Genomic DNA, 13654 nt, shown 5'->3' on the forward strand with positions numbered 1-13654 from the left:
ACCAGAGGAACAGCCCAACAAATGGAATACCTTGTCTGCTCGGGGACCATAAGAACAGAATCTTCTGACAGCATCTCAGAGATGCTGGCCAGGAAGTAAAAAATGAAAGAGCTGTGCATCAAAAGAACACAAATCTTTTATTGAAAGTCACTTTATTGATGTTACAATGAGAGTAACATAGAAAACTCTGTTATCTTATTAGCTTCAGAAGTGAACACTAATAAAATTGTGCCAGAAAGTTAAACCTCAAGTTACAGTGACCTTTAAAAACAGCAAGACTTTGTTTACCTACAATATGAGAACAACTTTACAACTTGAACGGCCAAAAACAAACCACGCCTGCTCAGGAAGGCAATCACCATTTACATTTCAGTTGGTGCTTGCCCAAACCCAGGAGTTTAAAAAAGCCTAAGAGCCTGAAGGTGAGCGGAGAGGCAGAGAGGAGGTTTGAATGCTGTGAATCTAAGTATATACACATGAGTACCTGGTTACTCCAAGTGAACCACACTGGTGCTATTAACACGTCCTCATGGGGTAGTCTCTATTACCTGTAGATGGGTGTCACCCTCACAGGCTATGAATGCAGGCAGCACTGACAGAGACCTAATGCCACTAACATGAACTGCTCTGCTTAGGTGTGAAACTGTCATTTGGAAATGCTAGTTTGGAGGGGCAAGTCTTCCAAGTTAAAACAAAAATGCTCTGTATCCTGAAGGAACCTTTGGCTAAGCACTTTGTAGTTAGTGTTAAAAAAAAGTTTTCCATTAAAAAAAAAAAGGTGTTGAGTTATTTGTACTCATTAAAAAGAGGAACTATAGAATCACAGTTTGAAATTGTGCTGGATTAGAAAGGAAAAGTGGGGTTTCAAATCAGGCAGTGATACAAGTGTATAATTTAACAGGAACCCTTGTGTTACTCCTAAGTGTCTGAATTCAGTTCAGCACTTTCTGCATTGTGTTATCTGATAAAACTTAGCACCACTATATTTAAAGATTTGGGCTATTTGTATTATTTTAAAACTCAACCATCAGATCAAGTCATGTCCTGAAATGTCCTAAGTTGAATGCAGACCATGCATACGTGTGTCTTCATACATTTAGGGGAGACTAACCTTTGTTCATAAACACAGAGCGGATGGCCTTGTGGATATGAATTTCATACGATTGCTCCATCTCACTGTATGCCTTTTGTAAAACGAAACAGAATAAATACATTTTGCTTGGGTTTGCCTCCATGGCTGCCCGTGATCAACACTCCCACCATTTCCGAAGCCCCTCCCAGTAGGATACAGGTCAGTGAACAGTGCAACAGGGACATGGCAGCACTGGACAGTAAGAGACACAGAAAACTAATATTCCAGGAAACTGCAAAGCACCTAAGTCTGCTGTTGCACCCAGCTCTTCCCTCCAGCATGGCCAGTGGCCATCCTGAGTTCTGCATGCTTCACGTGGATGTACACTGTGGTCCTACACTGGGACTAAATGACCCAGGACCTCTCAAAACTGTTGCTATTCCCTTCCTGAGATTTATACCCTGAGACCCATTTCTTAGTGACTTTCTAGGGTGCACAATTAAACCAGCATGTGAAAAGCAAATTAAAGATAATCTCCCCTAGTCTGTATTCCTGTGGTTCTCCCAATTTCCGTTTTTAGCCAAAGAAGGCACTGGCCTGCATGCGAGGGGACATTTCCAATCAAGAGGAAAAGTCCTGCACAGACACAGAACGGGGTGCTAGTTTAGAGTAGGAAGACTCCAGAAGCAGCCATCAAGTCCCATGGTAAAGATACTGTTTCCTAAGGCCGTGGATGGGAAGGACACAAGTGCAACAGAAACGGGTCTTTTAAGTTTTGAGTTTTTGCTTACTGACTTTAGCTGCTCCATGTGGAGGACTGACCAACCCATGACCAAAACGGAATGGAAATACTACCTTCTGCTTTCCAAGCCTGGGGGCAATTTTGTTTTGCACCTGCAGGGGTGGTAGGAAAACTCTCAGAGCTGAAAGTGCCTGCCCCACAGAGCATATGCTGACAGCAAGTGCCAACAGCAAGCAGCAGGGACATTTTAACAGCATGCTGCTCACACAGACAGATGGGCTGCTGCCACAGCCAATTTTCACAACTGCCCAGTGAACTCTTCACAACACAACAAAGGAGAAGTTGTTCTCCCCAGTCCCTAGTTCTCTGGCACCCAGAGAAGACACCCTGCATCTGAAATCTGAGTAGGACAGTGAGCACCCAAGCCCCCAATTAAGGCCTCTTCCCCAGAAACGGCAGCTGAAAAGCTGGTAGGGTAGGAATGACATTCGTCTTGACTGCATTTGAGGGAGGAGGTGCTGGGCACAGGTGAGGATGCTGGGCACAGGTGAGGGTGCTGGGCACAGGTGACGGTGCTGGGCACAGGTGAGGGTGCTGCCGTCTGGCTGTGCAGACAGGAGTCTTGTCTTTCCCTTATTCCCTTCAGTTCCAAACTTTCTCAGATCGCGTCCTGTAGACTGCAAACTGACAAACAGCTTTCTCTCCCTTTACATGTACGTAAGGTAAAGATACTCTTACCTTCAGATAGGGAATTATTATATCAAAATAGAACTATAGGACAACAGAAAATCACAGGGTGAAATGAATAAATGAACACACGACTCTGAAATCCTGAAAGAAAGAAGTAGAAGGAACACTTTCCCTGGCTCAAAGGTAACCATGAAAACAAAATCACAGAGGGCAACAGGTGAAGTCACTACAGAAGGCATAGGGTAGGCCAACAGGCAGGATGAAGTCATGCAGCTATGCAGGTGAATGAGCAATGTGGATCTGTCCCAGCACACACAGCAGCCTCCCACCCACATTGTAGGAAGGCAGAGAATATTTAATTTTATCATCTCTGTGGCTTCTTTTAGACATGCCATCAGTCTTTCATTCTATGCTGGACTGACCTTCTGTGCAAACACTATCTTAAAAGCCTTGTAAAACAAGGGAAAGACACTGTATAATGAAATAAAGCGCCCAGCTTACACTGCTCCAAAGGCATCTCAACCCCGGGCCGTGTTTCTGTTAAAAAACCTACAGATGGGTTATTCTTCATTTAGTATCTTAGTAGGGCTGGTGTATGTGGCTTTGTTCGGATTTAGCCACTGAGAACTGCCACGATGCACCATCTAAGCAGCACCCATCTCTTCCTTTCTGCAGACTGCACGTGACTGAGGTCATTCTCTATCTTGCTGACTCTGGAGAGGGTTTCCCATCAAAGGAAAGTGGCTGGGAAGAGTTAGTCTGGCTGGTCTGGTCCTTAAGGATTCTCTGTTACTGCCGCCTCCCCTGTACACAGGGGAAAGACTTAAACATTCCTTTACATGGGGATGGAAATGAACTGCCAAATGGAACATCTCAGGCAGTTGGGCTACCTGCAGTCCTACTGATGCCAAGAGTATAGAAAGAGAAAGGGCATCCAATGCCACATTACTGCCTTTCTCTGCATAGTGATGATATGACAGTAGACTGGGAAGTATGAATATTAGTTGCATGACTGGAACCACTATAGAGCTTCAAAGTTCCTCTTCAAAACAGGCATTAAAAAAAAAGAAATAATCACTGTGCTTTACTCGATCCCTTGAGTCTATACAGTCTACCTCAGCGAATGACGTGACACTATGTTAGATGGAATGATCTGAAACGCCAATATTGGCAAGTCTGTGATACGTACGTCTTGAAACCAACCGTCAACACTAAAGTTTGTTAATCCCCAAAACAATTCTAAGAATGCTTAAACACGGGAGATAAGAGACTCAGACTAGAACATCACAGCTACTATATTTCTAAAATCACTCTGCAAGGTGAGCAAAACATCTTCATCCAGTTTCATATGTGGATGATTATAAGCAAGAGCCACCATCTCTCTCAAAAGGCACGTGATAATGATTTTAATTTTCAATAATAACTTCAGGTAAAAATAATGGATGAGGAAAGGCAGGCAGGGAGACAGCTAACCAGTTCACTAGCTAGCCACTTGTGAATTCAGGGCTTACAGAACTATAACTACAAAGCATATTTACATGAGGCACCTTTCATTCAAAGCTATAAACTCTTTTCTTGTAGTCAAAATAAACCTTATATTACATTAGCCTTGTATATACTCAATACCAGAAAACATTCAGTGCACATGTAAAGTGATCTTGTCCAAAAGTCACTTCAGTCCATCTGTCACCCATCTGCCATTCCATCATTGCCTGAAGCTGTGTGGAGACTCTGCTCCACTCATCCATGCCTTTGTCTGAGACTGTTTATGGCGTCATCAGCAAACTCTATCCTTTCCTGTCACTATAAACGCTGTATTCACTGTCTAATTGGTCTTATTAAATTGGTTTTCTAACATCTTCAAAGTGTTTCAAAGAGTGGACCATTACAAGACATAAACTGAGCTTGCCACTGCCTTCTATCTGGCCCTTCAGTTTGGGCACTTAACACAGTTCTACACAGAGCTCAAACAAATGGTGTCCCTGGACACTTGTGGAAGAAATCAAATGTAGAGTACATTTTTGAGGTCTTGTCTGATGATTCCATTCCTCACATAAAACAGCAAGGAAAAGTGGGCAGCAGGGTGTGGGAGGAAGTATATTCCACAGCAGACCACATGATTGAGCTTATCAATTTCACATCCCACTAGAGTGGCTTTCTTGTTGAGTGATAAAATTGCATTGGAAGAGCTTTTAGGTTTTCATTTTAAATGACAAGATTTCACAGAGAATACTCATTTTTTAATAGATCAAAATGTATAGGGCTCAAAACCCCTGGCTCCTTCCCCTGAAAGCTAATAGTTCCCTTTGCAGTCACTGCCGCTATGGAGGCTTAGATTTTCTTCATCTTTGTGCCCTGCTGAGTCTTCTATCCGCCATCTTGTTCAAAGTCAGCCAGAATGATCTGCTGGCACTTACATCCCAGTGATGATAAATGCATTAAAGTTGTGAAAACAGATCACTCCTTTCACAGACAAGAATGACTGAAAGGCTTCTGTTAAGGAACCCAAATTTCAGGCCAGAAAGGGCTCAGGTATTGGCCAGGTGAGAGCTACCCTGCGTCTTTGGTGCATCGACCCATCTCTCAGCAAGACACTTTCTGGAGGGGAGGGCACTCCTCAGCCTCCGGGTAAGATCAGCTGATGTGCCCTGGTACTGAGTGCTACTGTGACAGGAACCATGTGTCCCAGATGTGGAATAGACAGGCTGGCAGATTCCCAGAGAGCCTGTCGGCTCCTGTGTGTCCTGAGGCTGCCTGACGACCACACATCCAGATTCCACCTTCGGCAAGATGCAGAGGCCAGACGTTTGTATGAGCATTTTGATCTCCTACTCAATAAAACCTCCTCCAGATTGTACACACTTTAAAGGGAAATCACAGCTACAGAAAGATACTCTTACAGCATTGACCACTATATTTACGACAGCACTCATTTACACTCTGAAGACCACAGGTGAAGGACAATGATAGAACTGTGACTGACTGTTTGTAGGCATTTGGCAAAATACACTTATGTGTAACAGTTACTTTTTAAATTTTAAAAATGTTTACATATGTACAGTTGTCCTTGTATGCTAATATAAATATGAAAAGTAAAAAAAAAAATAAAAATACATGTTTAGAGTTAGCATATGGGTATTGGCCTCTCAAAGCTTTACAGCCCTGCTGCCTGCAGAAAATCCTATATGCCTTAGCCCTGCATGCTAGTTTCTATTATGGGATGTTGTTTCCTTGTATATGGAAAACAATAAACAGAAGCTTCATGCATATGGCATTACTGTTTGCAATGAGGATGTGTTTCAGAATGCCCAGTTCTGAATCCACTTCTGTGCCTCAGGAAAACCTGCTACATTTGGGTCATGTGAGTTAATTTTATTGATATTCTACATATATCTGTCATGCAGATTATCCATGAACATACCAATAGCAGACCATAAATGGTTCCATGTTGTAGTGTAACATTCCAGTAATTCTTTTTACTGTTTGGTTAACCCTTAAGCCAATGACAACAAAAGAAAATGGTATCCAGGTATGACCCGTGGCTTCCTTGCCTCTGGTATCTCAGAGGGCCTTCAAATTGTCTGAAGAGCAGAGAGAGTTGCAGTGATTCTGGGTGGCTGGGTTTCTATAAAAGTTGAAGTAAACAGTTTCAATGTGGCACATGTAAACAGTTGTTCTTAAATGGATGTCTCCCATAGCTGCAAACAGAGGAAAGCCAAATCATACACAGTGATGGAAGAAAGCAGACATTTCGAGCTATGAGAAAGGATTCTAACCATACATAAGTAGCTGTGGTTTATGCTCTTGTCTAATAAAGGATAAAAGAATTGCACACACTTGTTGCATTTCTTCTTTGTGTGTGTGGTAGGCTATGCATATGAGTGTGTGTGCCCATGGAAGGCCAGGGGGCCAGATGAGGGCTTTGGGTCTCTAACTCTAGCACTCCCCATCTCATTTCCTTGAAACAGGGCATCTCACCGGCCAGAGAACTCCTGGAATTCACCTGTCTCTGGCCCCCAGTGCTGGCTCTGTAGGCACATACATCAAACACAGGTCTGCATGCCTCCACAGCAAATTCCTTGCTCACTAAGCCATCTCCCAGCTCCAATCAACCGTTCTAACAACTGCCACCTTTTGATAAAAAAACAAAAAAACCTCCCAAACCTCCCACATCCTCATTTCACATTACTTAAAATCTTGAATAAATATTAATGTCTCTCAGATTAGAAAATTTTGTTTTTAAGCTGCCTATTTCCTTTATTTTTTCCAGTATACTGCCAGCTAGAATAGTGATTCTCAATCCCAGCTTTGCAAACCTATCTGCAGAAAGGTGTGTGTGTGTGTGTGTGTGTGTGTGTGTGTGTGTGTGTGTTCATGTGTATGCACATATGGGGGGATGCACATGCATTGCATGCCTGTGCATGTGGAGCTGAGAGGCCAATGTCAAATGTCTTCATATATGATTCTCCATTTCATTTTTTGCAATGGAGTCTCTGAACTTGGGGCCCATGGGTTTGGCAAGTCTAGCTGGCCAGCAAGCTCCAGGCTTCCCCCTGCCTCTGTCTCTGCCTCTCAGTACCGGGATTATAGGTATTCACCACCATACCTGGCCTTTTACATGAGTAATGGATATTTGAACTAAGGTCATCATGCTTGCACAGCAAACACATTCCCAGCTGAGCCATCTCCTCAGTCCTAACATGCAAAAGTTTTAAAATCCACACCAATTAAATAAAAATCTCACTGGTGGGGTTTAGCTTTAGAATCTTTTGGAGCTTTTCAGACAATTCCCATGTACAGCCAAGGCTACAAAGATTGGCTCCATCAGGACAAACACCATCCCCACAAACATTACTGAGGGCCCATGATCAGGCCATGAACTTCCAACTCTATCACTGACTCCTCTAAGACTGTTCCCTAGGAGCTGACATGTTGCAGTGGAAGGATGCCTGCCTCCCCAGCCCTTCTTCCCCTTTGCTTCTTCTGTCAATTCTTCATGGTGAGTCTGGCCAGATCTGCTTTGTGCAGTAACTGCCTTCGTGGACTGCAAACAACTTTGGTACCTTCAGTCAGGCATCTCAGTTTACCAGAGAAGGGGCTTAACTTTTAAAAGTCTGCCAATGAAATATATTGCCAGTCTATAGGGCTCATACAAATATTTTGTATAAGACAAAGAAAGTATTATTAGAGTGGTTCAGGGTATATTGAACTTCCATCCAAATTCCATTTGAACAGGATATATAAGCTATTTCATGGCATATAAATTTTGGGGAAAGAAAAGGAGACAACATGATCAGTATTTTCTCTCTGTTTTATTTTGTGAGACAGAATAGCATGTAACCCAGGTTGGCCTCAAACTCACTATGTATCTGAGGCTTGCCTTAGTCTCCCCACCTCCTTCTACCTGTCAAGGGCTTTAGTCAACATGGTCCCATAGTTGAGATAAGTATGTCTTTCTAGGTAGGTTACTTTAACATGAGTGCCCAAACCATGCTAGAATTCTTGTTCTAACAGAAATTGTAGCATACTCCACAGGCATGGAAATGCCACTTGAGCTGCCTACCTCAGGCCAGGTTTATATCTCTTTACTATTAAACAGAGCTACACTGGATCTGGAGAGATGGGTTAGTGGTTAAGAACTCTTGCTGTTTTTTTCCCTCCAGAGGACTCAGGTTCACCCAGCACCCACATCACAGTTCACAACTGTCTATAACTCCAGTTCTAATGGGCCCAGCACATTCTTCTAGCCTCTGGAGATACCAGGAATACACATGATGCACACACATGCATGCAGGCAAAGCACTCATACATAGAAAATGAAAATAAATAAGTCTTACATTTTTTAAAAAATGGTACCTTTGTTATTATTTGGAACCCAATGGGAACTTATCTCAAACCTAAGGATCCTTTTAAGTGGAGAGGAAGTAATCAGTGTGTCCCAGGCAAGGAAAACATGAATGGTGGTCTGGGATGGTAGAGAGACAGAACTGTGGCCTTAATGAGCTTGCAGGAAAAGACAAAACAAAATAAACCAAAATAAAAATATTGAAGAAAACTAAAAGTCATGATTATCCCTGGGAGAAACAAATAAAAGACAACTATTTCACCATCCGTAGCAATAGGTACAATTGCCCACACCTGTGGCTTTAACATCAGGCTTGCTGATGAAGTTTTCCACAACTCACCAAGACAGTTGAAACACCTACTCAGTAGAATTCTTCTACATGGTACAGGGCTGCCCCATATGACATAGAACAAGTCAGACCTTCTATACTGCTGTCACAGCAGTAGAGTCCTCGACATCACACTGCTCAGCCCTTGGGAAGAGCATGGAACACCCATTTCTCCTGGGAACTGTTGTTTTTGTGAGTTCTCACGTGTTAACGTCTCCAATATTCTACACTATGCCATGGTGACAGCTGAGAGAACACCCCCAGCTTAATGGAGCAAAACAGTGATGTAGACAATTTACATAGAAAAGACATGAAGTGCTAGACTTCCAGCTCCAAGGAGGAAAGGACAACAGCACTTTGCTTGTCACACAGCATATCACAAACAACTGGCTGTCTATCAATAAAGTCTGAAAATCGAGCTCTGGGAATGAGTTTGTTTTGGAATATTCCTTTACACTGTGTGAAGATGTGTCACTGTGATTGGTTTAATTTTAAAAAGTAAATAAATAAAATAAATTAAAAAAAAAAAAAGCTAAACGGTCAATAGCTAGGCAGAAGGTATAGGCGAGACTTCTGGACAAAAAGCTCTGGGAAGAAGGTGGAGTTGCCAGCCAGATACGGAATGACCAGGGCATGATGGAGATAAGGTAATGAGCACATGGAAGAATGTAGATTTAAAAATGCGGGTTAATTTAAGTTATAAGAGCTGGTTAGAAACAAGCCTAAGTTAAGGCTGAGTTTCCATAATTAATAAATCTCCATGTCATTTTTTTGTGAACTGGTAGCCCAAAAAGAAAAGTCCATTTACATGAGATATTCTTCAATTTCATCTTACATCATTTCCAGCATTGACATGCTAAGGGAGTTTTCGCAATGAACAAAATTTTGTTTCTTATTTGTATTGATTTTGTGATTGCTGTTTTTTTTTTTTTTTTTTTTTTGGTGTTTTCATTTGTTTGTTTGATGGTGGTGGGTTTTTATTGTTGTTGTTATTTTACTGACCCTGCATTGGTCAAGCCAAAGTATAAATGACCAACATTACCTTGAGCCCCATAATTTTGATTCAGGATCTGTGAGGGTCTAAAACATCTCCAGATACTAAAAATTCTCAGAACCCTGTGCTGGATAAATCTGTGGAGGCTGCAAAAGCTTCACCTTTTGACATAACTGGCCATGAGAGGTCTGGACACCAGTGATTATTCTTTCTGGTTCTGAGTTTCACTGAAACCTCTGAAGGCTGGTCTGACTTGCCAAATTCTACTTTATACCAAACTTCACAGAATGAATGCACTGGAAGAATGTTGTGCAACAGGGTATACTGACTAAGATATAAGAGGGATTTAACGTTTAAATAGTTTCTGGTAAATTATGTTTTATCATAAAAATGAATATCTCCATATTTGTTTTTGAATTTGGCTTTCTGGGGCCAGGAAAGTTGGCTCAGTAGCTAGGAGTATCCCATGGGAGGCAGCTCACAATTGCCTGCAATTCTAGCTCCAGGATATCCAATGATGCCCTCTTCTGGCCTCCATGGGACCCACACTCATATGCACATATCCTCACACACATGTTTACATAATTAAAAACAATAAATATAAACCTTGTTAAATTTTTGGCTTTTTGAAAGCCATAAGTACAGCTCAGAATTAGAGCATTTTTTTTTTTCTATCAAGGTAGCAAGGCACTGGGATTAAATCCTCCTTACCACAAAACTAAGTTGATTTTTAAAAAAAATAGAAAATTCTGTTAAATTTTACCATACCCTTTGTAGTATTCTTTCAATATGACAGATTTATTCAAATATTTTTCCTTGCATATAAATTCCACCCTTGGTACCAAGACACTAATGTGGTTTTCTGCCATAGGTTCCTATTTCTGAAATCCTATTAAACTGTAAAAAGCCAGCAAGAGGTTTGAGCAATCAAACTATAGAGACAACTAATTCACTTAGTCTCTAAAATTCTAAGGCAGGGGTATTAAAAAGGGTTTTTCAGAGCCTCATAAAGCAAAATACATCCTTTTTTTCAAACCCAGAGTTGAGGAAAACAATAATGAAAAATAAAGACATAAGTATATAGTAATAGGCTGGGCGTGGTGGCACATGCCTTTAATCTCAGCACTTGGGAAGCAGAGACAGGTGGCTCCCTCGGTTTGAGACCAGCCTGGTCTACAGAGTGAGTTCCAAAACAGTCGAGGCTATACTGAGAAACCTTGTTTAAAATATATATTTTTTAACCAGGCATAATGGTGCATGCCTGTGATTCATTCCAGCACTCAGGATGCTGAGATGAGGATTCTCATGAGTTTGAATCCAGGTTGGGCTACATAACAAAATTCTGTCTCAAGGGGGGAGGGGGAGATAAATAAAAAGTAAGCTCAAAGATAACCAATAACGACCAGGTATAAAGCACGTGGGAATTTCTGTGTACCCTGGCACTCTGCCGGTTCACTGTCTTCTCCTCATCAGGAAGTGGAGGCATCGGATATGGGTATTTTCTGCTGGAGGCAATAGATCCAGTTGATGAAGAAGGAGACTTGGCAGGAGACAGGGTCCTGAGATGTCGAGAATATAAGAAATAAATATCATGTCATGCCTGGTATCACTTTTCAAATATCTAAAAAGCAGATTCAGAGCAAGCCCCCTGACATCTACTTTCACTAAGTGTCTACAGCAAAGCATTAACTACTGGGGAGATAACTGTCATTGTGAAATGGAATGCTGTGATTTTGACTTCCTAAATTCACAACAGTGATGGAATGTCTAACTGGTACTACACAGATCATTCTCTTAAACTACAAAGCCAATAATGAAATTTCATTTACAATAAAAAGGTAACATGGAAAAGGGAAAAATATTCTAAGATCTCATAACAGTAAATTAAGTAAACAGCATATTGACATTCTACTTTATTTTACCCCTTAAAATGCTTCTCTAAGTACAATAATCTCAAATAAAATCTTAAAGCATAACCATGGATATATTCATTGGTTGCTAAGTCATACTCTACACAAAACTCATGCATTCAGAGGCCCGTGTGTTAGTTGTGAAGAACAGAGGAAAATACAAGGGTTTTAATATCAAATTAGTAAACATGCAAGCAGTAAGGAGTGCAGAGTTCCAGCCAAACAAAGTCTGATGAGAACATACAAAAACGGTCCTACTTCATCCCTAACGCAGCGTTCTGGAGCAGCAGTCTTACCCTGAAGTGGTTTGATGTTCCTATTGCAACTGTAATATCTGTGACTGTGCCGAGCATGCTAGGAGAGACGTGTTTGCCCCTAGTTTATCTGTGGGAGTTCAGATTGGAAACCATCGAACTGGTTATGCCATGACATGGTAACTCAAGTCCTCCTCCTCTGTGACTGGATCAGTCTGGTACTGCAGCCATCAAACACTGGGCAGGGCAAGGCTCCCACGGCTTTTCTAAGATGCTGAATTCGATCTAATACTTGACAATGCTTTTTCCTATATACTCTGAGATCCAGATAAACATTCTTTTTGTGTGTGTGTGGGGGGGGGAGTTGGAGACAGGGTTTCTCTGTGTAGCTTTGCGCCTTTCCTGGAACTTGCTTTGGAGACCAGGCTGGCCTCGAACTCACAGAGATCGGCCTGCCTCTGCCTCCCAAGTGCTGGGATTAAAGGCGTGTACCACCACCGCCTGGCTAGATAAACATTTTTAATTGATTTTAAAAATCAGGAGTTGCTCCACTCACTTTAAACCTTAACTCCTAATGTTCCTTCTGTTTTTTAAAATTACTCAGGAACTGCTGGAAGGCAGCCAGAAAGCTACTAGGTTTCTCTTATGCTGATGCTCTCCATACTGGGAACGTGGAAGTAACTAAGAGTAATAGTATTTCAATTTTTCTTCAGTTCGATAAGAGCAACACACTGCTATATCGTGTGTGTGTGTGTGTGTGTGTGTGTGTGTGTGTGTGTGTGTGTGTGTGAAGATGTGCATGTGTATACAAGTACATGTGCACAGTGTATACTGTGCATGTAGGGCAGAGATCAACCTCTGGTATTGTTCTTCAGACACAATCTACCTTATCTTTTGAGACTATGTCTCACAAGCCTAGGGTTAAGCTAGGTTGCCTGGCCATGAAACACCAGGGATTGGACTGTGCCTATCTCCCCAGACCTGAGATTACAAACACAGGGCACCATTCCTAGCTTTTTTCATTTGTGTTCTGGGGGTTGAACTCATATAGCGCAGACAGTGTGCTACCAAAGAGCTCCTGATACATAAATTTAAATTTAAAAATTAAATGTTTTTTAAGTAAATTAAAAATAAATAGGACCATGATTGTTAGGAAACAGACTCAATATGTGTAAAATGAGTGTAAAACTTGCATGTAGATGCTTCTAAAAATGAACCTGATTCAACTTTTTAGCCAAATCATTTTGAGATTTAAAAGAATCCAAGTTTAGGAAAGGTAGTCAGATATACAACAAAATCTTATTTATTCTAAGGTCGTGGAAGCTAAATTCTCATTTTTGTTTACTGCAGCGTGTGTGTGTGTGTGTGTGTGTGTGTGTGTGTGTGTGTGTGTGTGTTCATAGCATGAGCTGTTGGCTTATAATGTCATAGCCACATCAGCCTTAGGTTGGCCCTGGGCTCAAATGACCAACACTGTACATTCAAAGCCATTCCAGTGCGAGATGGCTGAGTACCCAGCCTTGCACTGAAGCATCTCCACATGGGCACAAACAATAGTGAGTTAAAACAAAACAAAGCTGGAAGTGTTCTCCAGAAGCCCACAAAAATGGCTCTGCATGACTTCTCACAGTAGAACTTTAGGGGATTTATACTTTGGACCCTGAAGGGAAGAAGAGAAATCAAGCCAGACATTTTTAGTGGTGGAAAGATAGGGAACAGATTCTGGTGAGTGGATGTAAAAGCCCAGAGCAGAGATGAAAATGAAGGGAGAGGACAAGGCAGGGTCAGTTAGTTTTGGGAAAATAAACTGACGATCTGT

At 41.6% G+C, this 13654-nt stretch overlaps 1 protein-coding gene across 1 annotated transcript in view; it reads right to left on the reverse strand.

Moving 5' to 3' along the window:
- Positions 1-118: 118 nt before the first annotated feature.
- The window catches only part of Adam22 (ADAM metallopeptidase domain 22), a 119240-nt gene continuing 105704 nt past the window's right edge, over positions 119-13654 (reverse strand). Inside the window, exons 31-32 of the mRNA XM_036181869.1 lie at positions 11107-11230; positions 119-6202 (exon numbers count right to left, since the gene is read on the reverse strand). Coding sequence (XP_036037762.1) covers positions 6182-6202; positions 11107-11230 — 145 coding nt within the window. The 3' untranslated portion in view covers positions 119-6181. The remainder of the gene's footprint in view (positions 6203-11106; positions 11231-13654) is intronic.

Source organism: Onychomys torridus, chromosome 3, assembly GCF_903995425.1.
Source record: "Onychomys torridus chromosome 3, mOncTor1.1, whole genome shotgun sequence".
Taxonomy (NCBI): Eukaryota; Metazoa; Chordata; class Mammalia; order Rodentia; family Cricetidae; genus Onychomys; species Onychomys torridus.